Genomic DNA, 27,261 nt, shown 5'->3' with positions numbered 1-27,261 from the left:
TATGCATGCCTGAAGGAACATTGCATTGTACTTCTGAACAACACAGGCATTTCAATAGCACATCAATGTAAACATTACATAGTTATACTAGAACTTTTCAGAAGGGATTACAAGATCTTCTGAGTTGTAAATCTATCTAATTCTTTATATTTACCTACTGAGGTTTATCAGTGTGTGTGTGTGTGTGTGTGTGTGTGTGTGTGTGTGTGTTTCTTTTTTCATGTTTCTTGCTTGTTATCTTTGTTAGACTGGAACATTTGTGATCTAACAAAAATTTCTGTTACAGCACAATAATATACAACTATAAAAGTGACAATATAGGCTTTAAAAAACTTGGGTGCATCTGGAGTTTTGTTCTCCAATAAATAATCTAAACCCGTTTCGTGTGTTCTTTAGGCTGGCAAGATGTCCCTGTCCTTGCAATGGAAACACATGGTGCCCATTGCTTCAATCTATCTATGAAAGCTTCACAAATTGTTGCAATGGAAAAAATAACCAGGTTAGTGTCAAAAATGTTGCAGTAGTTTTGTTTACATATCTTGCCAGTTTTAATAACTGAATGTGGATTTTTGATGTTACAGTATAGCTACATCCCTGGGAGCAAGAACAGTTACTGAGGGACTAATGGAACGTGTGCCCCACTTTAAAGTAATGTCTGAAGTTGTAGACGACAAAGCAGCAGTTCAGAGCTGTCTGAAGTTTGCAGGTATATTTTCACCAGAACATCTGGAATCTTTAAACAGGAATAGCAGTAAAATAATTTTTCAGTCGCTAAACAAATTTTGAATATACTGTATACATGATCTCCGGGAAATGTTATTTGGTAAAGAGAGCTAAATTGAGATAATTTATGTTTGTAAAAGCATGGTGCACAGGAGGGGAAGGAGATATATATGAGAAGGAAGTTGCTACACTATGTGATCAAAAGTATCCAGACACCCACAAAAACATACTTTTTTCGTATTAGGTGCATTGTGCTGCCACCTAATGCCTGGTACTCCTATCAGCAACCTCAGTGGTCATTAGTCATCATGAGAGAGCACAGAATGGGGTGCCCCGTAGAACTCATGGACGTCGAACATGGTCAGGTGATTGGGTGTCACTTGTGTCATACGTCTGTACGCGAGATTTCCACACTCCTTAACATCCATAGATCCACTGTTTCCAATGTGATAGTGAAGTGGAAACGTGAAGGGACACGTTCAGCACAAAAGCAAAAAGGCTGACCTCATCTGTTGACTGGCAGAGATGTGTAATAGGCAGACATCTATCCAGACTGTCACACGGGAATTCCAAACTACTATGACAGGCAGGAGGTGAGAAAACATGGATTTCAGGGTCGAGCGGCTGCTCATAAACCACACATCATGCCAGTAAATGCCAAATGATGCCTCACTTGGTGTAAAAAGCATAAGCATTGGATGATTGAGCTGTGGGAAAGAGTCGTAATGAATCACGGTGGTGATCTGATCACGGTGGTGATCTGATCACGGTGGTGATCTGATCACGGTGGTGATCTGATCACGGTGGTGATCTGATCACGGTGGTGATCTGATCACGGTGGTGATCTGATCACGGTGGTGATCTGATCACGGTGGTGATCTGATCACGGTGGTGATCTGATCACGGTGGTGATCTGATCACGGTGGTGATCTGATGGCATGGTGTGGGTATGGCGAATGGCCAGTGACAGTCATCTGCCAGCGTGTGTAGTGCCAACAGTAAAATTAGGAGGCGATGGTGTTATGGTGTGGTCGTGTTTTTCATGGAAGGAGCTAGCACCCTTTGTTGTTTTGCATGGCTCTATCACAGCACAGGCCTACATTGATGTTTCAGGCACTTTCTTGCTTCCCACTGTTGAAGAACAATTCAGGGACAGCGATTGCATCTTTCAACATGATCGAGCACGTGTTCATAATGCACGGCCTATGGCAGAGTGGTTACACGACAATAACATCCCTGCAATGGACTGGCATGCACAGAGTCCTGACCCGAATCCTATAGAACACCATTGGGACATTTTGTATTGTCAACTTCATGCCAGGCCTCACCGACCGGCATCAATACCTCTCCTCAGTGCAGCACTCCATGAAGAATGAGCTCCCATTCCCCAAGAAACCTTCCAGCACCTGATCGAACATATGCCTGCGAGAGTGGAAGCTCTCATCAAGTCTACATCATACTGAATTCCAGCATTATTGGCGAAGGACGCTAGGAGCTTGTAAGTCATTTTCAGACAGGTGTCTGGATACTTCTGATTACGTAGTGTACTCACCATATAGCAGAGATGCTGAGTTGCATATAGGAACAACGAAAGACTCTCAATTTCCTTCTCATAATATTGTTGTTACACAATGGCAGTTTGGGGTAAGGAGGAGGCTGGTTCGAGGAGGGGGGTGATAGCAAGGTAGGGTTGGGGGTGGGGGTAAAAGAAAAGGAGGAAGCCTGTCTGTCCACATGAATGGCCACAGATAAACTGTGGCCAAGAAACATCTCAACCACCTCATTGTTGAGCATGCCGCCCAACACGATTTTCTTCATTTCGATGACTGCTTCACAGCCTGTGCCATCTGGATCCTTCCCACCAACACCAGGTTGGGTTAGGTTAGTGTTGTTTAACGTCCCGTCGACAACGAGGTCATTAGAGACGGAGCGCAAGCTCGGGTTGGGGAATGAAATCGGCCGTGCCCTTTCAAAGGAACCATCCCGGCATTTGCCTGAAATGATTTAGGGAAATCACGGAAAACCTAAATCAGGATGGCTGGAGACGGGATTGAACCGTCGTCCTCCCAAATGCGAGTCCAGGGTGCTAACCACTGCGCCACCTCGCTCGGTCCCACCAACACCAGCTTTTCTGAATTGTGCAGCTGGGAACTCTCCCTGCAATATATCCTACCTTACCGTAACCCTTCATTAGTCATTTTCCTTACCCATCTAGCTCATTCCCTGTTCACATTCTAGCACCTTCACTCTGTTTACTTACTCCTCTTCTACTACCCCCACTCCACCCCATCCTCTGTCTAACCTCCCTACTGCACCAACCCTCCATACCCTCCTCCACCTCATCCCCATACACTCCCACAAGCAACCAATTTACCATCCCCCTGCCTCTCCCATTGTGGGCTGTTGCTCGCAATCAGGCTTCAACAGCCAGAGACTGAACGTGCATGTATTTTCAGTGAAGGCTTTTTTGACCGAACACTAACTTTCTGACAGTCTTTTTGTTGTGCGTGTGTGATTCAGCATCTCTTGTATAAATTTGCAAGATTTATATCCAAAATGCTGATCTAGCTGGGTAGCAACACTGCCTGCTATCATCGTCATACACATCCTTGAGCAATAGTTTATCGGTACATATTCCCAATATATAGATAAAATAATTTATTACAAAAATATGTAGATTACATACTAATACTACTTAATGTCCCCAGTACTGAAATTGATAATCTAACTAATGACATGAGCAAAATACACCAAAAGATTAGATGGTTTACAAAAGACAACAGATGGGATGAACTTCCTTAATTTGACTTTAAGCGATCACAATAATAAGTACACCTTTCCGATATAAGGAGCAATCAAAAAGTTTGCATTTGAGGGTGTTGCTGCTGTGTATATGCAACATGGCATAATGTCTCTGCGGGTTTAGAAGCACCAACATGTAGGCAAGGTATCAATGTGGCATTCGTGTATGTGGTAAATGCAGAAATGTGAACTATGGTTTGTTTTGTTTTCCTTTAGGGCACAAAAACAATCAGTCATACACACCCATGTCAAAACCTTAGAACACTAGGGAAAAAAAGGAGTTGAAAAAGACTGCATGTGAAGCCCAACTGGTGGGAGGAAAGACAGCTAAACACAGGGACTTAGAGAAGGATCCATAAAATACGCCATAGAAAAATGGAGGTCCTAACTAAAGGTTAAATGTCCTTTGTCATATTGCTACGATGGATAAAAAGTAAAACGTGATCAACAGCCCGTGCATAGTTCACTAAAACAACTGATAACCCAGATGGCAAACATAAATCAGAAGGTAAGTGCATTCTGTCAGGAAATGGCGAACCATCAGAAGTTGAGGGTAGTGAGCACTTAGTGGAGGGGGAGTACCACTTATCAGATGGTGATGGCTAAAAAGACAGTGCCCAATACACAACCTAGCTAAATTGATCTCCTTGTGGTGAGAGGGCCGAGAGGTCGTCCAAGCCGATGGGCGAGGCTTAATTGCCCGGAGCGTACTCCCATGTAGGGAGGACCAGTGGTGATGCCAAATTGACACCACCTGCTGACAGACAGCAACACAGACATAATCGGAGGGAATGAAAGAACCAGCGGGCCGAGGTACAAAGACTGCAGCCTTGACAGCAACACCAGCAGCCTCGTTTCCCATTAGACCGACATGACCAGGAACCCACATAAACATCACAGTGGCTCCATCAAGAGTGAGCAAGTGAAGTTCTTCAGGACACGTTGCACAAAGGAAGGGCAGTGGTACACCACACTGAGGCTCTGAAGGGCATAGAGTGTCTGAACAGATGACATAATTGGGAAGGCTGTGCGCCCGATGTTCTGCGTGGCCTGATGCAGGGCGAAGAGCTCTGCTGCAAATGATGAGCAGCAGTCTGGAAGCCGAATACTGAAAAATGTCAGTGCTAATGATGAAGGCACACCCGAACCACGGTCAGTCCAAAAGCCATCAGAGTATACAAAGGCACTGTCGCGAAGTTAGAGTAGTGTCTTTAGGAAGCGAATGGAGGCCAAGGTGAACGCAGGCCACTACATGAATCAAAGGTAGTGAAGGATTCACACCCACTGGGGAAAGTGGCAGGCAGCGTGAAGTTAAGCTGCCAGAGCAAGAGCCAAAAGCGAACTCCAGGAGGTAAGAGAGAAGAGGGATGCGTCTTGCACTGGCGGTCAAGGGTGTCATCGGTCATCGAAGAAGAAGAAGAAGAAGAAGAAGAAGAAGAAGAAGGCGTAGGATGGGTAGCCAGGCATGTCAGATAAATAAACAACTGGTAAGTGTATCTGCTGAGCAGAAAGTCATGGCAATATGACTGCAGTGGTATGTCAACTTTGGCATACAGACTCTCAGCTGGGCTAGTGTAAAAGGCACCAGTGGTCAGATGGATGCCATGATGGTAGACAGAATTGAGACGGCATAAGCAAGTCAGATGTGCAAATGAGTAAACGAGACACCCGTAGTCTTGTTTTGAACAGACGAGGGACTGAGACAACAGGAGGGTGGTCTGATCCACTCCCTAGGACTCCTCAAGCAGGACGCACAGGACATTGAGAGACCGCGTACATCAGGCAACCAAATAAGACATGTGGGAGGACCGAGAAAGTTTCCTGTCGAGCATGAGCCCCAGACATTTAGTAGTTTCAATGAATGGAAGAGAGACAGGCCCAAGATGTGAAGATGGTGGAAGAAACCAGTTGTGCTGCCAGAAATTCATACAAACAGTGTTGTCACTGGAAAAGTGAAAGCCATTGCCGATGCTCCATAAGTAAAGATGATTGAGACTTCGCTGAAGATGCCGCTTAATGAGACAGGTCTGTGGAGAACTGCAATAGGTGGAAAAATCATCATCAAAAAGTGGGCCGGAGATCCCCAGCAGGAGACAGGCCATTATGGTGTTAATGGCAATAGCAAAGAGGATGATACACAGGATAGAACCCTGACCCACACCGTTTTCCTGGATAAAGATGTCCAACACAGCTGAACCCAAACATATCTTGAAAGCTCGGTCTTTTAATAATTCGTAAAGGAAATGGGGCATGCAACCTCGGAAGCACCATGTGTAGAGAGTACAGAGGATTCCAGTCCTCCAGAAGGTGTCGAATGCTTTCCCCAATAGAAGAACATGGCCATAGTCTGGGATTTCCACAGAAAATCATTCACGGGTTGACAAGGTGACAACGAGGCGGTCAACCACAGAACAGTGCGCTTGAATTGAGCCACCATACCAGCCAGGCATGAATCATACATTCCATCACCTTGAAAACGCAGCTTGGTGAGAGAAATGGGGTGGTAACTAGAGGGAAGGTGTGTTTGTCCTTGCCTTGCTGGGCTTGGGCATGGGTATGGGTATGACAGTGGCTTCACACTGGCATCAGGGAAACATGCCCTCTGCCCAGATGTAGTAGTATGTATGTAGGAGAAAGTGCTTGCCTGCAAGAGAAAGGTTCTGCAACATTAAAATGTGAACATCATCTAGCTCCCTCATAGTAAAGGAGGTATTTTAGCACTCACAAATCTGAGAAGAGAAGGGTATCGCCCGAGCCTCCTCCACTCGTTTCCAATGGAGGAAGACAAAGTGACAGGGGATCGAGGTCAAAATAGAGGCCAAAGGTGGTGGAGGTATCAGTATGGTCCACTACAACATCGTCAGGTCAGAGGTTGGCCCACACAATGGAAGAGGGAGTGGAAATGTTAAAATAACTAGGAAAGAAATTCCAGTTAGCGTTTCTGCTATCCCAAAGAATGCAATGGCACTCTGCATGCATCTGTTTGTAATGAATGTAGTTTGCCATCATAGGATGATGGTTAAAAATTCAAAGAGCATGTCTCCGCGCACGAATGGTGTCGCAGCATGTCTCAGTCCACCAAGGGACCGGGACATGGCAGCAATGTTCTGTGGCAGCAAGGATAATGTTTGTAAGATATTCTACCCGGTCTTCGCAACTGGGGAATGTTGATTGTTGAAGGTTGCCAGGGAGGAGTAAATCCTCCACTTGGTCTTAGAAAGCTGCCATTTGAGGGTGTATGTAGGTGGGTTTTGACTCAGCAGTGAGACGGCATAAGGAAATGATCACTCGAGATGATGGGCAATCTGGGCAGTGAAGAAGGAGAGATCCAAATGGAAATAGGCGTGAGTGAAGTCTGAAAGCAATGTGGATGCTCCCATGTTAAGGCAGATGAGGTTAAGGTGATTGAGAAGGTCAGCTAAGAGGGCACCTCTCTGACAAGTTCTGGCGGAGCCCCAAAGGAGACGGTGTGCATTAAAGTCACCAAACAGCAGAAAGGGAGTAGCCCAGTAATAAGCTAGAAGAAGTCCGACCTGGTGACACCGAATGATGGAAGGATGCAAAACAGCACAACAGGAAAAGTACAAGCGAAGAAGGAAAATGCAGACTGCAGCAGCTTGGAGGCGGGCAGTCAGGGAGATGGGTTGACTATTAACATCAATCCCAGATGAGCAGAATGACTCCCCCATGCCATGGAATGCCGTCCTTGGGGGGGGAGGGGGGGGGGGGGGTCAAAGCAGACCAGAAGAAATGCAACAGGTCAGAGCAGTCGTAAGCGGGCAAGTTTGTTTCCTGGAGGCAGAGTACAAGCAGACACCTGGATTCTAAGAGCAGCCATAAGTCCTCTTTGTTGGATCAAAGGCTGCAAATGTTCCATTGGAGGAGAGTCATGATGAGGGGAAAAAAACGGGTGTCACCTCAGTGGCTGCCGGGTGCCAGCCTTCGAAGACTCGCTGCTATAGGGCACAGAGGTATGAGGATTCTGCTCCATGAGGTCCACAGAAGCATCAGCATTCTCCTTCTGTCGGTCTGCAGAGTCCAGGGCAGAAAGTGTGCACTGGCTACACAGAGGTCGGCCGTGTGGGGGGGTATAACGTGGCGACACCGTTGAAGAGGGATCTCCAAGTCAGCAAAGGGAAAAAGCCATTCCCTTTGTCGGACTTCTTTGAGACTTTCCATTTGGCAGAGGAAGACTCAGATGTTTGTTGGCTGGAGGGACTTAGGAAGTCTTCGCAGAGTATTCCTTCTGCCCGTTCCAGCCTGACGGTTATATAGTAGGTAACTTTGCCTGCTGTGGTGGCCTGGAGCACAGCTGGAGGAGGAGACAGAGACGCTACCATGATGCTGGGCAATTTCACAACCGTGGTGCCGAATTTGAGGTTGCATGTCTGCATGGCCATGGGTCCATGGAGTGAGAAGTAGCAAGAACAGTACTGTAGGTGCCAGATGGTAGAAAGCACTTCCAACTAACCAACAACTTGCGAGCAATCAGGTAAGGCATTTTTTCCTTCACTCAGATCTCCTGGACAGTGCACTCATTGAGATACATGGAACAATCTTGGGGGGGGGGGGGGGGGGAGGAAGCATGATTGCCATTGCAGTTGATACAGCGGGGAGGAGGAGGCGGAGCATCCCTACCACCGGCTACACATTTGGCCAGGTGTTGACAGGACTCAAGTGTGGTTGTAAGGTCGTACTGTGGTAACTTCCTAGCCTACTTTGCTCTTTGACAGAAGCACCACTCTATCAAAAGTGAGCAAAAGAGTGCGTGTGGGCACTAAGGATGCATATACTTTTTTCATCACCCAATGGACTGCAGTGCCACCCTGATCAGAGAGGTACATTTGGTTATCTGCTTCAGTCAGACCATCGAGCAGTCTAGTGTAAATAACACCACAGGAAGAATTCATCGTTTGATGGGCTTCTGCACACAAACAGGATAGCCATCGACAAGTGAAGCTGAAAAACAGTTGTTGTGGTTGAGAACCAGAAGTAGTCTCCAAGTGCCATTTTGTAAACAAGAGCAGGGTTTCGCAGGATTTCTGAATAATAAATGGATTTACCACGGCAAAGGACTGACAGTCTTCAGTATGTGAAACCTTGAGGAACCATGGTGTAGCTGGAGGGTCTCTAAATCGTTAGCCTCATTCTGTTTAAGTTTGGTAGACATTGACAGTGAAAAAGATGATTGGCTTACTGTGAGAAAATCCTCCACGAATGCCAGTGTCTCCAATGGCCTGCTCCTTCCAACTGGAGGACCCCCTCAGAAGGGGGTGATTCTGCCTTAGGTGATTCTTCACACCTCAGGTCACACCTCCTGAACACCTGACAGAGGGACCAAGTGTCAATTTTGGAAGGTAGCAGCTTAGGCAGTCACCCCTTCCCCGGGAGTGGCCTTTACCAGGGTGTACATGTGAACCATACTGTCAACCCAGGGCTGGCAATTACACATTACACAGTCAGCTGTTACATGTGCGCTAGCCTTCAGGAGCGCACAGGGAGGAAGAAGAAAGAGGAATCTCAAATGCTGAAGGATAGGAGAAAGGAATGTAAAAAGGAAAGAACAAACAAAAGACAGTGGAGAGACTGGTCTGATATGGGCGAGTGAATATGCAGAACGCATTTTCAACAACATCCCAAACATGTTCTTCAAGGGAGGGGAAAAAGAATAGCAAGAGGATAGACATGCAGCACGAAAGGGAAAAGATGCTGCAAAGGCTGGGGCCCTGTGGTAGCCAAGCATGATGATGATTGTTATTATTATTATTATTATTGGTTTGTGGGGCACTCAACTGAGCAGTTATCAGCACCCGCCAAGCACGAACCAGCCAATGAGCAGCAAGCCCCCTGGGGGCATGAACTATGGTGACATTATTACCAAATGCATCCAAACAGGACCAACATGCTGTTATTCTTTCCTTGGCTATTATGGGACAAACACTGACGGACGCCCATCAGAGAACGAATAATTTGCATGTGGCAGCATGCTTTTCAGAAACAAGTTCTGTGCTGCTTCATGATAATGTGTGTCCACATATTGTATTTGTTGTAAGATAGAAGTTATGCCAGACAAAATGGGAGACACTTCTTTAGCACCCACGCTGTAGTCCTGATCTGTCCCCCATGTGATTGTCACTCCTTCAGTCCCTTAAAAAAAGGGCCTCAAATGGTTGACAGTTCCAGTCAGACAAGGATGTGCAGCAGGCAGTTAAGGACGACTTCAAACAGCAGGACATGGTGTCTTATCAAATGGTATCTTCAACATAGTGCATTGGTGGGATGATTGCTTCAATTATCACATCTATTTTGCCTCATTGGCATACTTATTCTGGACTGGACTGTGCAGCCCTCTAATGGAAACATTTTGATCACCCTGTACAGAAGACCAACCACCACTGATGTTGCTATTAGTAACTTATTTTGCCAAAACTCTGTGCTCCATCTCTACATCAACGTTATCAACATACATACACCCATACTGCATCACTGTCCTACATGCTTGTAATCCGAGCACTTAATTCTTGGTCTTCCATTGTTATTTTTCCCCTCTTGCTTCTTGTATATCCCCCCTGTCCATATAGCTTACACCTGTTTTCCTTAGAATTTCAAACATCTTGCAACATTTCACATTGTAGAATGCTTTTTCTTGGTAGACTTATCTTCTGAACATTTCATAATTTTACTTTTCAAGTGCAAACTCATAACTGCCTCCATCGTACCAGTGTCCAACAACAACAACAACAACAACATAAGGATGCACCATTTATTTTCTGTTCTTCTCTATGTTATTATTGTTGGAAACTTTGGCGCATGAGCTGTTAAGCTAATAGTGTGATAGTTCCCCCACATATCTGTCCTTTCTATGTTTGGGATTGTGTGGATGATACTTTTCTGAAAGTTTGATGATACATCTGTAGATTCATAGATTTTATAAACAAACTTTATTAGTCATTTGGTTGCAACTTCCACAAGATTTTAGGAATTCCAACGGACTGTTATCTGTGCATTCTGCTTCATTTAATGCCAAGTCTTCCAAAGCTCTTTTAAATTCTGACTAATACTGAATCCCCTATCCCTTCCAGATCAACTCCATTTCCCCCTGTCACATCATCAGCCAAGTCCTCCACCTTTCAGAGGCCACCTTAATGTACTCTTTCACCTTTCTGCTCTCTCTCCTCTGCATTTAACAGTAGAATTTCTGTTGCACTCTTAATGTTGCCACCTTTACTTTTGATTTCACCGAAGGTTGTTTCGCCTTTTCTGCATGCTAAACCAATATTTTTGACAACTATTTCTTCATGTTTGTACTGTGGCCATTTCGCCTCAGCTTCCCTGCACTTCGTATTTATGTCATTTCTCAATGAAATTTTTCTATATTCCTATTCTTGGACATTTCTGTGCTCCTACCTTTCATTGATCAGTTAAAGTATTTCTCTTATTACCTCAAGGTTTCTTTGCAATTATGATTCTGTCCAACTTCTGTGATTCCTTTTTAGGGATGTCAATTCCTTTTCATCTTAACTAGCTATGTAGCAATATCTACAGCCTGAGAGTACTTCAAATGCACCCAGTCATTATTTCTCATCCTATGGCCCAAATACCTGCCTTTCATTTTTAACATTGCACAACTTACCCCTCCCTTGTTCCAGAAGAAGGAATTTTCAGTTCCAAAAGCTAGGAAATATCACTTCTACTTTTATGTGTGTGTCAGCAAATACTTCATATTTCAAATGCTGGAAGCAAGTTTTATGGTGTGAATTATTATCCAGTATATATTTTTACAACTGACCGCCATATCAAGTTCTTTAATATGTTGCACCTGATAACTTAACTCTTTGTCGTTGAGTTGAGTGTTTTAACAGTACTAGTTAGAGCAAATGCGTCTAAGCACTACACTTTCCATGCTAGTATTTATGGGAGTTGGACAAAAATATGGAAATACTAAAAGGACAACACAGTACTCTGCCTAACATGGTGTGGAAAATCCGTCAGCATTATGAACATCATCAAGTTGCCTTGGAATGGTCCAACGTGGGTTTCAGTGGAATCGCACACTATTCTTTCTGAAAAAAATTAGTGGCAAGTTCAGGTAATGACGACAGAGGAAGATAGTGCTCATGCACCCTACTCTCTAAAGTAGGCCACAAAGACTCAATGTTATTGAGAAACGATTGGTGGCCTGGGGAAATACCACAGTTCACCCTTATACTCGCAAAACCAGTGCTGCTCTGTCAACAGAGGCCTTTATCTTGGAACACAGCACGACAATTAATCATTGCACTATGGGATGGACCTGACCAGCCAAAATGGTTACATAATCGTTGGCAATACTGCGACCTCGCAGAGTAACATTGTGGCTCGTGTAATACCACAATATGGCTGTCCAAATCAACACCAACCCCTGCTAAGTTTCACTCTTTGAATGTAAACTCATCCAGAGGTTCCAGTGCTCCGTACTCTATGTTTAATGGCTTCTGCACCACATTTTCCTGTTATGGGCATTTGCATCACTGATTAGTAGTTTTGAATTCCAGCTCACCCTGCAGCTATTTGCTTAAGGTGTTCCCTTTGTGTTGTTTTAGTGTGGACAAGGTTCATGAGAGTGACATTCATTTCTGTAGTGATTTCTGCAGCTGTTCTCTGATTTTTCACCACAGTCCTCTTCTGTTGCTTACATCATGGTCACTCAACATGCTCTTTCTTCGTCTGTGTTGTGACTTAGTAGATATTTTTCCACTTTCAATGCATGCAGTATAAATCTTCAATACCATTTGGAACATCAAACCTGTTTGACTCCTTTGGTCATGGAAGCACCCACCATATGTGCACTAACAGTTTGCCCACATTTGATTTCACTTAGCTCTGACGAAATGCACCCTACTATGCAAAACACTGTTCTCTCCACAACTGATGCTAAAAGCTTATTGAGGAAATTATGCAGGTGCTAACAGGGTGCATACACAAACAAGGGAAAAAAATTCCCAGATTTCCCAGTTAAAAATACTTTGCCCTGGGTGAAAATACACTTTTTCCGTGTTAAGTGACAGTATACTTTTTCTAGGAATTGTAAAACCTATCAATTCTTTGATTAGTTGTGGTTTTATATACAGGCGTGGAATTTCCTGGCACTTTATAAAACAAAACTCGGGGATAAACAACTCAGGGGGATGAGGGGGGGGGGGGGGACATTTTTTTGGAAAGATCTTTGATGTGCAGCAACATGTATGCTGTATATTTTTGTATTATGAAAGTATAAATTCGAATTCCACCAAACACCACATGTTACTTTTTGAGGCATTGAAATCTTGATTGTGATGTGCTTTTGTAAGCCAGTCGTAGCTCATGTCACGTGAACTCATCAGCTGATGATGGCAGATATTCAGAGCATAGGACATGTGATGTAGTCAGCTAATTGCAATATCACTGTTAAATAGCGCAAACACACAAATAGGTAAAGTTAAAAATAAATAAATAAAAACAAAGCTTTCACATATAATATTGGTCACTAAGATTAATAATCTGCAAGAGAAACCAAGCTTTTACATCTGATGTTGATCTTTTTGCGTGTGTTACGTTTTAAGATACATTACACTAATGTGCCAGTAAAATTTTTAATAATGACATAAATGTCTGATTTGCTGGGCTCCAAATTCTTCTAAATGGTCATCTTCAAGGAGTTGATTTTTAAATGAGTGTCAAATGCTCTGCGATTTAAGAAATTCATGGTACATTCTCGCACATAGTTCATTTTGCGTAAAAGGAAATTTCCTTTTAAAGTAATGCTTTTGAAACAACGATTTGCAATATTTTCCCATGACCTGTTACAAATAGGTTTGTTTCAGCAGTTGCCAGAGAGCAAGACAGGAGTCACCGCACTAGCGCAGCTATGATGACGCAGGAAGCCCATATGTTCGTACATGTAAAAGATCTTACATTATGTCACAAAAGAAACTTATCAGATGTTACTCCAAGAGCATCATATTTTGTGAACATTCTAAAATACATAATTCGGCCTAAAGTGCACATTCGTATTTCCAGATTTTTTTTTTGTTTTTTTTTTTTTAAATTTTCTTGGACTACCAGTCCTGTGTTGTCTCGTGTTTGGTTCTTTCTTATGGCATAATGCCATACGTGCCACAAGATGAAAACATGCACTTGAAATGCAGCGAACAGTTGAAACTAGCAAATAGTGGGGAATTAAACACTTCGTTTCAAATAAATTGACTGCCTCAGGGGAAAAGATTAATAAAAGCCAAATTTCTTTAGCAAACCAACAAAAATAACTTCATTGTTCTGCAAGATGATTAATGCTTGAGTGTCAGAGAGATGGAAATAAACTAAAATCTAAAACTAATAACATATTTCAGCCTTCTGTAATTATGTGAATATATTTTAATTCACTTTATAGCTCCCAGCCACAGCAATTTCCTCCCCTCCCCCCCCCCCCCCCCCATTTGACGTGAGATCAATAAATGAAGACGACAGAGAAAAATCACTAAATGTAACCCACACGGGGCACATGGAGACTACCCACCTCCCCACTACAACTCAGACTGCTCTACTCCGTACCAACTATTTTTTCGAACTGGGGCAATACTAGATAGTGCCTCCCACCCCTCCATCGAGCGTTTGAGGTAGTAAGCCAAAAATAAAAAAATCACCTTTCCAAAAATATGTTAATTTTGTAGTGCATATCTTTCTGAGGAGTCTGGTACATAAATCGTGTGTTCAAGGAAATGTAAGACATGTAACTTGGTCTTAGTGTGCCAAAGTGCAGCCACGCCTCTTCACAGAGTATTCTTCTGTCGCAGATAACTGTATTTCGCTTTGTGGACTTCAAATGTATAATATTTTGTAATGGATGCCATCAAACTATCTTCAGGAAAAAATAAAAAATAAAAAAAAAACATCTCGCAATTACTGGATGGGATTACTTGTAACCAGGAGAACAAGTACTCCAGAAAATTTGCCCTCTTTATTGCGTATTAGCTAACAACTTGGGTTTTTTGTGACGTAACATTAAATATAGGATACATAAAACCAGTAAAGACAAGAGACAAGCAAGCAACACACGTTTCTTCAATCCCTAAGTCCTAGCATTTTTTTCTCTCTAATCTTGCTACAGCTTTACGTGGTGTGCTTTTCTTTCTGGCAAAGAATATTATGTTTCGCTACATGAAGAGAACGAAATGTCGTTGTCTAATACTGAAAAAGCTGTTAATAAAAATAGCGATTGGCATTCGTTTGTTCGGCTTTACTCCACTCACCTCATATAACCGTGTCACCTTTTGTCTGCAAGATAGTTTATTTATAGATGCAACAGGGATTCCCCCTGGCAGGAACATCACATACACTATGCACCCATTCAAAAATCAAATTATGATTCATTCAGAAATCAACTTAGAATGCATTAAAAAAACCAACAGGGATGCGTTTCAAAATCTCAGCATCTCCGCTATATGGTGAGTGGCAACTTTCCTTCTCTCATGAGTAATCGATAGACCAACGTGCACTGGATGCTAGGCGCTTTGTGAAACAATGTTTTTTTTCCCCTCAAGATATGAATTTTACACTTACTAATGTTGATACTAGTGCACATGGTAATGGTTGGGTAACTGTGGCTCTAATTTGTGGTGGTAAAGTGGAGACTGTATGAAGGCTGGAGACTTATTGGCCATGAAGTTATATTTCAGATTTGTCAGGTGTATAACAGAGATCATGTTTCTTCTTACTATATGTCTACAATGCCGTTGGTTCTTAGGACAAGGAATCATCATAAAGTAAATGAATCGGAGTCTGTGTCCATATGGGTTAAAGGTGCATTGAATTGTGCCAAGATTAACAAATTACTATAGAAACTGAAATAAAGTACCTGCCCTTTCCTTGAGAAAATAAAAATAATAAATATTACACGACAGCAAAAAAGAAACCTATTGGGTCATGGTAAATGACCCATCCCAAGTCATTCAGATACTGATTCACCAACAGACACTAACATCTCTGAGGGGTGAACTATGGCAATGGGGAGAGCTGTGCTCCCATCTTTGATTATATATATAGAGGGAAACATTCCACATGGGAAAAATATATCTAAAAACAAAGATGATGTAACTTACCAAACGAAAGCGTTGGTATGTTGAGAGAGAGAGACTAACAAACACACACACACACACACACACACACACACACACACACACACACACACACACAATTCAAGCTTTCGCAACACATGGATGTTTCAACAGGAAAGAGGGAAGGAGAGGGAAAGACGAAAGGATTTGGGTTTTAAGGGAGAGGGTAAGAAGTCATTCCAATCCCGGGAGCGGAAAGACTTACCTTAGGGGGGGAAAAAGGGACAGGTATACAATCGCGGCACGCGCATGTATAGTTACATTATCTTAGTTTTTAGATATATTTTTCCCATGTGGAATGTTTCTCTCTATTATATATATTAAAAAAAATTTAAAAATAAAATCAAAGATGGGAGCACAGCTCTCCCCATTGCCATAGTTCACCCCTCAGAGATGTGCGTCACACACACCCGCACCCGCACCTTGCCGTTGGTGGGGAGGCTTGCGTGCCTCAATGATACAGATAGCCGCACCGTAGGTGCAACCACAACGGAGGGGTATCTGTTGAGAGGCCAGACAAACGTGTGGTTCCTGAAGAGGGGCAGCAGCCTTTTCAGCAGCCTTTTCAGTAGTTGCAGGGGCAACAGTCTGGATGACTGACTGATCTGGCCTTGCTGTGCTGGTACTGCAAATGGCTGAAAGCAAGGGGAAACTACAGCCGTAATTTTTCCTGAGGGCATGCAGCTTTACTGTATGATTAAATGATGATGGTGTCCTCTTGGGTAAAATATTCCGGAGGTAAAATAGTCCCCCATTCGGATCTCCAGACGGGGTCTACTCAAGAGGACGTCGTTATCAGGAGGAAGAAATCTGGCATTCTATGGATCGGAGCATGGAATGTCAGATCCCTTAATCGGGCAGGTAGGTTAGAAAATTTAAGAAGGGAAATGGATAAGTTAAAGTTAGATATAGTGGGAATTAATGAAGTTCAGTGGCAGGAGGAAGACGACTTCTGGTCGGGTGACTACAGGGTTATAAACACAAAATCAAATAGGGGTAATGCAGGAGTAGGTGTAATAATGAATAAAAAATAAGAGTGCGGGTAAGCTACTGCCAACAGCATAGTGAACGCATTATGGTGGCCAAGATAGACACGAAGCCCATGTCTACTACAGTAGTACAAATTTATATGCCAACTAGCTCTACAGATGACGAAGAAATTGATGAAATGTACGAGGAGATAAAATAAATTATTCAGGTAGTGAAGGGGGACAAAAATTTAATAGTCATGGGCGACTGGAATTCGAGAGTAGGAAAAGAAAGTGAAGGAAATGTAGTAGGTGAATATGAAATGGGGGTAAGACATGAAAGAGGAAACCGCCTGGTAGAATTTTGCGCAGAGCATAACTTAATCATAGCTAACACTTGGTTCAAGAACCATGAAAGAAGGTTGTATACGTGGAAGAATCCTGGAGATACTAGTAGTATCAGATAGATTATATAATGGTAAGACAGAGATTTAGGAACCAGGTTTTAAATTGTAAGACATTTCCAGGGGCAGATGTGAACTCTGACCACAATTTATTGGTTATAAACTGTAGAGTAAAACTGAAGACACTGCAAAAGACTCTTTGTCTTTAAATATGTCTGCTTGTGTCTGTATATGTGTGGATGGATATGTGTGTGCGCGCGCGTGAGCGAGTGTATACCCGTCCTTTTTTCTCCCTAAGGTGAGTCTTTCCGCTCCCGGGACTGGAATGACTCCTTACCCTCTCCCTTAAAACCCACATCCTTTCGTCTTTCCCTCTCCTTCCCTCTTTCCTGATGAGGCAACAGTTTGTTGCGAAAGCTTGAATTCTGTGTGTATGTTTGTGTGTCTGTCGACCTGCCAGCACTTGCATTTGGTAAGTCACATCATCTTTGAGATATATATATATATAGGGAAACATTCCACGTGGGAAAAATATATCTAAAAACAAAGATAATGTGACTTACCGAACGAAAGTGCTGGCAGGTCGATAGACACACAAACACACACACAAAATTCAAGCTTTCGCAACAAACTGTTGCCTCATCAGGAAAGAGGGAAGGAGAGGGAAAGGCGAAAGGATGTGGGTTTTAAGGGAGAGGGTAAGGAGTCATTCCAATCCCGGGAGCGGAAAGACTTACCTTAGGGGGGAAAAGGGACGGGTATACACTTGCTCGCACACACACATCCATCCGCACATACACAGACACAAGCAGACATATTTAAAGACAAAGAGTTTGGGCAGAGATGTCAGTCGAGGCGGAAGTGAAGAGGCAAATATGATGTTGAATGACAGGTGAGGTATGAGTGGCAGCAACTTGAAATTAGCGGAGATTGAGGCCTGGTGGGTAACGGGAAGAGAGGATATATTGAAGAGCAAGTTCCCATCTCCGGAGTTCGGATAGGTTGGTGTTGGTGGGAAGTATCCAGATAACCCGGACGGTGTAACGCTGTGCCAAGATGTGCTGGCCGTGCACCAAGGCATGTTTAGCCACAGGGTGATCCTCATTACCAACAAACACTGTCTGCCTGTGTCCATTCATGCGAATGGACAGTTTGTTGCTGGTCATTCCCACATAGAATGCGTCACAGTGTAGGCAGGTCAGTTGGTAAATCACGTGGGTGCTTTCACATGTGGCAACAGCTTTCGCATCTTGCAACTACCCTCCCGACCTGGTACAGAAGCAAATAACAAGAGCCACTTCCTCATCCCCTCGAACCCAGAATCCCCCACAGAAGAACCACAAAAGTGCCCCACTTGTGACGGGATACTTTCCGGGACTGGACCAGACTCTGAATGTGGCTCTCCAGCAGGGATACGACTTCCTCAAATCCTGCCCTGAAATGAGATCCATCCTTCATGAAATCCTCCCCACTCCACCAAGAGTGTCTTTCCGCCGTCCACCTAACCTTCGTAACCTGTTAGTTCATCCCTATGAAATCCCCAAACCACCTTCCCTATCCTCTGGCTCCTATCCTTGTAACCGCCCCCGGTGTAAAACCTGTCCCATGCACCCTCCCACCACCACTTACTCCAGTCCTGTAACCCGGAAGGTGTACATGATCAAAGGCAGAGCCACGTGTGAAAGCACCCACGTGATTTAGCAACTGACCTGCCTACACTGTGACGCATTCTATGTGGGAATGACCAACAACGAACTGTCCATTCGCATGAATGGACACAGGCAGACAGTGTTTGTTGGTAATGAGGATCACCTTGTGTCTAAACATGCCTTGGTGCATGGCCAGCACATCTTGGCACAGTGTTACACCGTCTGGGTTATCTGGATACTTCCCACTAACACCAACCTATCCGAACTCCGGAGATGGGAACTTTCTCTTCAATATATCCTCTCTTCCCGTTACCCACCAGGCCTCAATCTCCACTAATTTCAAGTTGCCACTACTCATACCTCACCTGTCATTCAACAACATCTTTGCCTCTTCACTTCCGCCTCGACTGACATCTCTGCCCAAACTCTTTGTCTTTAAATACGTCTGCTTGTGTCTGTGTATGTGCGGATGGATGTGTGTGTGCGTGCAAGTGTATACCCGTCCTTTTTCCCCCCTAAGGTAAGTCTTTCCGCTCCCGGGATTGGAATGACTCCTTACCCTCTCCCTTAAAACCCACATCCTTTCGCCTTTCCCTCTCCTTCCCTCTTTCCTGATGAGGCAACAGTTTGTTGCGAAAGCTTGAATTTTGTGTGTGTGTTTGTGTGGCTATCGACCTGCCAGCACTTTCATTTGGTAAGTGACATCATCTTTGTTTTTACACACACACTGAAGCGCCTAGAACCACACGGCCACTCCGACCGGCTTTAACTGAATACATCGAAAATTAGATCCTTTTAACAGTTTTTTTTTCTACAAGGTTTAGTCCAAACTATTTGTTTAAATCATGAAATTAACAAATATCGTTACGCAAACAATACTTTTGATGAAACTGTTAATTACTTTGGAATTAATTCAGGGCTGGTTTTGCTATCATGTTTTCGACTAGGGCCAAATAGATACTTTAAGAACACTAGCATTTCATCTTCCAAATATTTACAATTATTGCCGAATTTATATTTGTATATATGTCAACAGTAGAATTTAAGTTATGAAACAATTATTGATTTTGCCCTATAATAAAAGATACTAACTAAGAATAGTTGAAATAAATTAGAAAATCAATTACATACATAAAACTAAGCACAAAATTAGATTTGGTGCTATATTCTTTATAACTGTGGGCCAACCTTTCTCTTATGAAATTCAGATTATATTTATGTATGTTAATGGTAATTAGTTAAAAAAAAAAACGAATTTAAGTAGGCAGATGGCAAAACAAAAGGGGGAATTAAAATTATCTCAGCTTGCTTCGTCCCATTACTGGCAGCAGCTGGTTGAAAATGTGAAGTGCCTGTGAATATCAGCCCTCTGAAGATAAGCCTTCAGTGGCTCACATGTTAGTTAATGGAATAATAATTTTTTTTTGTTAACAGAAATATAATATGACTGGTTGAAACAAAGTGTCCAATTACTGAGAAGTCTTGAGTGCTGATTATTGGATTTATTGTTTGTACCAGAACTGGAGAATGTGGTGGTGGAACCTGCATGTGGAGCCACACTGGCAGCCCTCTACTCTGGTATTCTGTCGAGGCTGGACTCTGATCATCGCATACCACCAGGTCCTGCTGTTCTCATTGTATGTGGTGGTACTGGAGTTACTCTGGATCAGCTGCAGACTTGGGCTACACAACTGCAGTAATTAGTGTGGTCCACGTGTACAAATTATGTCACATTATAGCACTTTTCCTTTTTCTACAGACATAATACAGTAGTTAATGCTGAAAAATTCAGGGACTCCAAGAACTATTTACAACAAAAATATTTAATGTGAAAATATAGCGAGATATCTGTCCAAATATGATTGCACTGAATACAATAACTTATGTTTTACAAACTAGAGCTTTAATTTTGGACCACACCATGAGAATAACCCATTTCCTTCATGCCTTTCTGTAATCATAGGTAACTGTAAAATCCAGAAGAAAAGCTAAACTGTATTATTTAAGCTACAGAATTCAAGATGAAATAATGAGAATGGAAGGGTGACACTTCAGAGTTAAATAGTAATAGGTATTCTGAACAACCTTTAAGACATTTGCATAATATTTTCTCTATGCTTGATGAAAATTTGGAAGATCTCGGGTATGCTTACTTTATAGTCTTGCATGGTTGGTGCAAGGCATAAATAAACCAGTAGCAGCACCCGAAATTCTGCTATAGGCCAATGCTGTCAAATCACATGTACTGAAATGCTACTACATGAATATGTAGATTGATTGCGAAGGAGCTTTTTCTTTTTCTATGGACAGATCATAATTTTTTGCAACATGTTTACTGCTGCATGGTGTAGTGATGGGTGTTTCACCGCCAGGCCACAGTGTCGTGCACAGCTGTGGCTGCCGGTGGCCTCTAAGCTGTCAACGTGTTAATGATATAGATATTCTTCGTGTTGTTATTACAATGTGTGTGTAAGGCATTTGTTGGTGATAAATATTGCCATACAACACTAATACAGTGGATGTTTCACCCATAGCAATGTCTTTATTACTGGGTTGAGATGCAGCACCAATGTATCTTGTTTTCACCGTAGGAGTTAAAAATTTTACCTATGACGGGCATTCTTGTTGCAGACAGAGTTATCTGACACAGATGGTCACTCCACAGTATTGTCAAATGTATCATGTCAAATGGTTTAAATTCTGCCAGCAACTCACATTGAAGATAGGTTTATCAACTGAAATATCTGAAGAACAAAGTAACATGTATACCTGAAAGATGATGGGCACATAAAAGACTGAAAATTTATTCTGTCAATGCCTAAACTATGAATTCTTACCTTTACCCCTTTCATTACTCACTTCCAATATAACTAAACTATAGCTACAGCACCTCATAGGAAGTATAAAAATATCCATGGCTAGTATGTTAATTTCATTTAAATCTGTTTTTTTTTTTTTCAGATAAAGTAAGCAGTTACTGTTGAGAGGTCTTATGTTTGACTTGCTTGAATAGCAGAAGAAAAATCTGTTGAAATTTCTTATTGGCATGCTAAAGTTGTGCTCATTTAGAATGTGTTGAGGTGAAGTACATTTCCAATTCTTCAGTGTCTTTTTTGCCTTTGCTAGGGGCATGCAAGATCTATAACGATCCTTAAAGTCTGAAGCGCTGTGTCCATGTTGAGCCATAGAAGCAGCAAAAGCACTGAAGGTTTTAGATTTAAAAATACACTTTGTTCTAAATATCTTGTGTTTATAATTTCTGTCAGTATGGGCAGGATAAAAACTGAGATAGTTGCCATAATCAATCTTATGAACTTCAGATTTTTGTGAGCTTGGCTGGTTGTTTTACTGTTATCTTGCACAGAGTTACTAGAGCACAAATTTATTTGAATGCCTCTCCCTCAGAGGATTTGCAACCTGATTTAAAATCGTGCCTAGGAAAAGAATGCATATAAATATTTTATGTTAGTGTGTGTGCATTTACTAGAGGTTGATTTTTAACTGAATTACAAAATTTAAGTTGGTCAGTTGTGCACATGCAATTTTACTTTGTACGCATTTAAAAGTTTTACGCTTTTTCCCCAAAATTCATGGTAACAAAATAGCAATGAAACATTGTTCACTATGTTAAGAACAACACACACCGAGGGAGGACTCGAACCTCCAGTGGGAGGAACCATGCAGTCTGTGACATGGCACCTCAAACTGAGTCGCACTCCGTGCAGCTCTCATCCCTTATTTGTGGTTTTAAGTGCATGTAATTTTTACATATGCAAGCTATTCATGTAGCACTAAGTGCCACTAACATCAAATATTCTCATGTAGTTTGTGAGCACATGACATGCTGCTGATAGTACTTACAGTAATAAAATAAATGTAGCCATCTGAAAAGGACTATAATGATCCAAAACCAGGGAGAGCAATGATTCTTTTTTTTTTTGTTTTTGTTTTAAGTATATGTGGCTGGTTGCAGTCTCCCTCAACAATCTTTAATTGAATGACAGCCACAATGTTCAACAAGATCCAGCATGGCTTATCTGAGGATCAATGTATTGGAAACAGAATCACCATATACGAGACAAAACCTGACTGATCTGAGGTTTATAATTTGTGTTAGAGTAAAATGAGCCAGTCATGGTGTACATATTAGGAAGCTAAAATGTGTTAACAGATTGCATAACCTGCTTTCCTTTAGTGTGTGTGAAATGATTTAAACATACCATTTTGAGATCAATAATTTTTTTTTTTTTTTTTTTAATATGCAACATGCCTTAGATTAAGATGAAGTCAGTGAGTTGCTGAATTGTATATTAACCACTTTTATTACACCAAGCCAGTGAAAGATATACAAGTAAGAAAGCAGACAAATTTACTTATACTCTCAGCTTAGCTGAAATGACAGAAGCTTTAATTGAGCAATGGTTTTTCTTACTCATTTTCAATTTATCCATGAGGGCTAAACACATGCCGTTCTTATTTATGGACTGAAGTATTGCAACAAAATTTTGCAGTGTGTACATAACTGGTCAGAAGTCAGTAAGATACAAACCATTAAGACATTGAAAAGAATGACAAAAGTGAAGTGTTTCACAAACTTTTTAAAACGTAATAGGCCACTGTAATTATTTTTCCTAAGGGTGTAACATCCAGCAGGAGAAAATACAAAAAGGTAAAAAAAGCCAGTCACATTGTTCGCTTAGATGAATGCTATTGTCAGAACCAGTGAAGCCATTTAGAGTCCCACCACTCACCAGCTCATCTCAATACAGAGAAAGCTGAGCTGCTCACAGCCACACACCAAGTACAAAATTGAGTTAACATGTCTGTGTGTGCTGTATCTGTCAAAGACAGCCTGTCTCAGGAGAAGAAAGTCATGAAGATCACTAGCTGAGCAAGGGCCGGCTACAGAGCTGTTGTGCTGCTGATGCCGGGCTTCTCCAGACCCTGAGATGACCAACAGAAGCTGCGGTCCTTCCGACGCTTGTGTCAGCTGCCTGCCACCACGTGGATCTGCAACAAATGACATCAGTAGTTAAAATAAAAGCAAATGGAGTGTATCATTAAGTAAACTGTTTAATGTTCGTTATGCTATTATCCGGAACTAATTTGAAACAATAAATTACCTTCTTGTTAGGTGGTTTGTTTTAATGTGTGCAAAGGAGTTGAAAATTCCAGTGACAGACAATATTTTACTGTCTTAGTAGCCTTCAGAGGATGACGCAGGCAACGATCTTAAATGTACTCTATTTATCTAATATAAAAGTTACAGCTTGAACTACAGTGCTGATCTTTTTCCATCTGATTTATTGATTTTACCTTGAAACACACTGCTGCAACCAATGTTCTTTGCACTTCTTCCCCATTACTCTGAGAATATGGCTCAGGTACAAAACATTGATAAAGAAAGAGGTGCGCACACTGTTTTCAAAATCCTGCATCTTTAGCATTATGAAATAGATCTTTCACCTTTGTTGTAATGAGTAGAATATATTCTGTGCCATTTTTCTTAAGAAAAATCTAAAATTCCCTCTTAGCTTCTCAATGTTACTTTTTCTACAGGCATTGTTGGCTTAGACTGCAATTGCACACTGATTGTCATGCGATTACCCATTGTCTTGGAAAACTAGGCGTAACTCTTCGGTGAAGCTCTGCCTGATTGGCACTACCCATGGTGTTCCCACCATGGTTTTCTTTGTCACATATGGTTAGTCTTTATTACAAATGGTTCAGCTAATGAAGTACATGTCAGTGTGCATAGATTCTTCTATACACAAACATGTTCTTCAAAAATCAATAGAATTTTTTTGACTGAACTTCACAGATTCTAATCTTTAGTCATCCTAATACTCTGTACATGAGCACACACATAAGACCTGTACTTGCAGTACCTAAGTTTGTCAAAATACTTTGTTCAAAAATGGTATATACTTTGTCCAGTCACTTTGTGACCACTGCCTATGTTCGATGGCAATGTGCGATAACCGGTGGCTGGTGGCAGTGGAGGGTGTACAAGACATGACAAGGGACGCAGAAAACAGCACAGTCGTCATAAGGCAGAAATGGATTGATTTATTTGATGACCAAAATGGCATGATATTCGTTTTTGGGCCACGGTTGGAAGCATTTCCCAAACAGCTAAGTTTGTAAATGTCTTGCATTTTGTAAACATCTTGCGTGCCGCTGAGGTTATAAGTATAGGGTCCATGGCAAAATGGACTATCCAAACCTTGCACCAAGGTAGCAGTGTTGCACCACATGCCTCATATGACAGGGGTGAACAATAGCTGTGCAGATGTGCAGAGGCAAGTAGGTGTGCAACTGTTGAGCAACTGACCACCCAAATGACCCAAGGTTCTACTAACAATGTGTCATCAATGACAGTTCAGCAAATGTTGCTATGTATGAACCTCCACAGCTGGAGCTTGGTTCATGCACCCCTCTGTCTATGGTAACTGCTGTTCATTGACAGCAAAAGATAGAATCTACATGTCAGTACCAGTTGGGCATCAACTGAGTAGTGACACATGGCCTTTTCAGATGAATTATGTTTTGTGCTCCATCGAACAGACTGTTATTGGCGTGTATGGCATGAACTGTCTGAAATTAAACTAGGAGGTAGCGTTATGGTCTTGGGAATGTTTTTGTGGAATTCCCTGGATGGTCTCATCTTTCTGGAAGGCAAATTGTATTAACAGAAGCAAGCATCTATTCTTGGGGAACCATGTACAACTCTACTTGCAATTTATCTATGAAACCACCTCAATCATGCTGTTTGTACCATGTGTCTTCAAACTAGAAACCTAGTGCAGCTAATCATGGCACTTCAGTCAACATGGTTCCACATCCGTGCAGATATCTTCCAGAACCTCATTGACTCTCCTTACTGCATGTCTTGGAGTGGTCTGTTTTGCATAAGGTGGTTATTCAGGCTTTTTGACAGGTGGTTACAATGTGAATGGACAGTGTATAACTTGGCTGTACACCGAACAATTCACTACCAGACACACTAAGAAAACACTCATAAATCATATGACACTTGTATTCTGACATTATGTCCACACATTGCCTTCACACATTATTGCAGATGCATGGGAATAAAAGCGCATGCACAAAAATTAGTAGAAAGAATGGATGCGCATTCATGTCCACATGTTGCCTTATTACGCAAGCAGCCAGCTATGTATCCCCTTCCTTGCTCAAGAGTTTGTGCTGTGTTTATTGTGGTGAAAAGGCAACAGAAAAATTAAACACAAAAGTGACAGTGGGTAAAGTATGTAACAGATGTATGAGAAATACAAAGTGACTGACATTTTGTTTGCAAATTTCAGAAGTTCACAGGGAGATTTTAGATTTTCTGTTTGGGAATCTGCAGCAATAAGGCTGGCAATAACATTTCGTTGTCTAGTAACCAGCAACATATATACCACTTTAAAATATTTATTTTGCATTCAAAACAAAGCATTTCAGTGATTATTCCTGAAACAGAAATATTTAACAGAGGTTCTTAGTCGTTATATAAAGGTTAATGAGCTTTATGTTGTATTTTATAAAAAAGTTGTTTACAGAACTTTCTTTCATTGCATATAGATTCACATCCTTTAACTATATGAATTCAGTATTGTCACAGACCCAGCACCAATCAGAACAAAGGTTGCATCTTCAAACACTTCATATCACTATCTACAGCTATTCCTGCAAAGTGAAACTATACAGAGTGACCTACGTAGTGGCACCACCACATTAACAGTACTCCAAAATCATCCCAGTTCTTTCCGAAAAACCTCTGAAAAGGAAGTTGCAAACTGGAGAAAGACTAGTATTTTGACGTGTGTCAGCATTCTGAAGATTGGGAATTCTCTGACTCTAAATCATTCACTTTTTTTTTTACAACCTGTGGAAGTATGTGCTGAGAAATACACTTTTGGCATTATACTGTGCCAAAAGAGATGTAATGTCAAAACACATCATCTGTTTATCACCGACGACAGCATTGTAGACCCCCAGACTGCATACAGCTTCCAACATACCTCTGTGACAATGGTATGAGCAGATTAAATATTGACATTTAATCGTCTGGGCAGACCTTTCAAAGAAACTGGTATGCTCATAAGACTTAGCATCAAAACATCCCAATATCTTTCCACAAACTATCAAGTGGAAGTGAACAGAGGACATTTCATTAAAAGCTCACTTGTTTCCATTTTTAAGTGGATCTACCCACTTACACATTTAAATTCGCTTAAATGAAAAATTGTATCAGTGAGGATGAAATCAAATAAAACACAGGGAAATGAAGTGATAATTGTCAGATCCAGGTTTGAGTCCCAGGTGGAATGTATTGTCATTTGTCACAATGTATTCAAAACCTTATCACACTTTTTCAGTTTTGGAACATTGGATGGAGGAAATAGTATAGTATTGTGCAAGTCTGTTTCTTTTTATTCTCTCTTTTTCTTAATTGTGTACCTTATGCATAGTGAGGGTTTTTTCTGACTAGCAGTTGGCTGTAACTTTTACATTTATACTCCATAAACCACAGTGTGGTGGAAAGTGGCACACACAAGAGGTAGTCAAAAAGTTTTAA

At 41.8% G+C, this 27,261-nt stretch overlaps 2 protein-coding genes across 4 annotated transcripts in view; one reads left to right on the top strand and one right to left on the bottom strand.

Annotated features, from left to right (window-relative positions):
- Positions 1-20,572, top strand: part of LOC126259699 (L-serine dehydratase/L-threonine deaminase-like) — a 124,170-nt gene extending 103,598 nt beyond the window's left edge. For both annotated transcript variants that reach the window (XM_049956669.1, XM_049956670.1), the window contains exons 6-8: positions 397-499; positions 582-706; positions 20,196-20,572. In XM_049956669.1, the coding sequence (XP_049812626.1) occupies positions 397-499; positions 582-706; positions 20,196-20,377 (410 nt within the window). In that variant the 3' untranslated portion in view covers positions 20,378-20,572. The remainder of the gene's footprint in view (positions 1-396; positions 500-581; positions 707-20,195) is intronic.
- Positions 20,573-22,980: 2,408 nt separating this feature from the next.
- Positions 22,981-27,261, bottom strand: part of LOC126260932 (alpha-1,3-mannosyl-glycoprotein 4-beta-N-acetylglucosaminyltransferase A) — an 815,533-nt gene continuing 811,252 nt past the window's right edge. For both annotated transcript variants that reach the window (XM_049958432.1, XM_049958433.1), the window contains one exon: positions 22,981-23,687. In XM_049958432.1, the coding sequence (XP_049814389.1) occupies positions 23,664-23,687 (24 nt within the window). In that variant the 3' untranslated portion in view covers positions 22,981-23,663. The remainder of the gene's footprint in view (positions 23,688-27,261) is intronic.

Source organism: Schistocerca nitens, chromosome 5, assembly GCF_023898315.1.
Source record: "Schistocerca nitens isolate TAMUIC-IGC-003100 chromosome 5, iqSchNite1.1, whole genome shotgun sequence".
Lineage (NCBI taxonomy): Eukaryota > Metazoa > Arthropoda > Insecta > Orthoptera > Acrididae > Schistocerca > Schistocerca nitens.
This window is presented reverse-complemented; position numbering and strand designations above follow the sequence as displayed.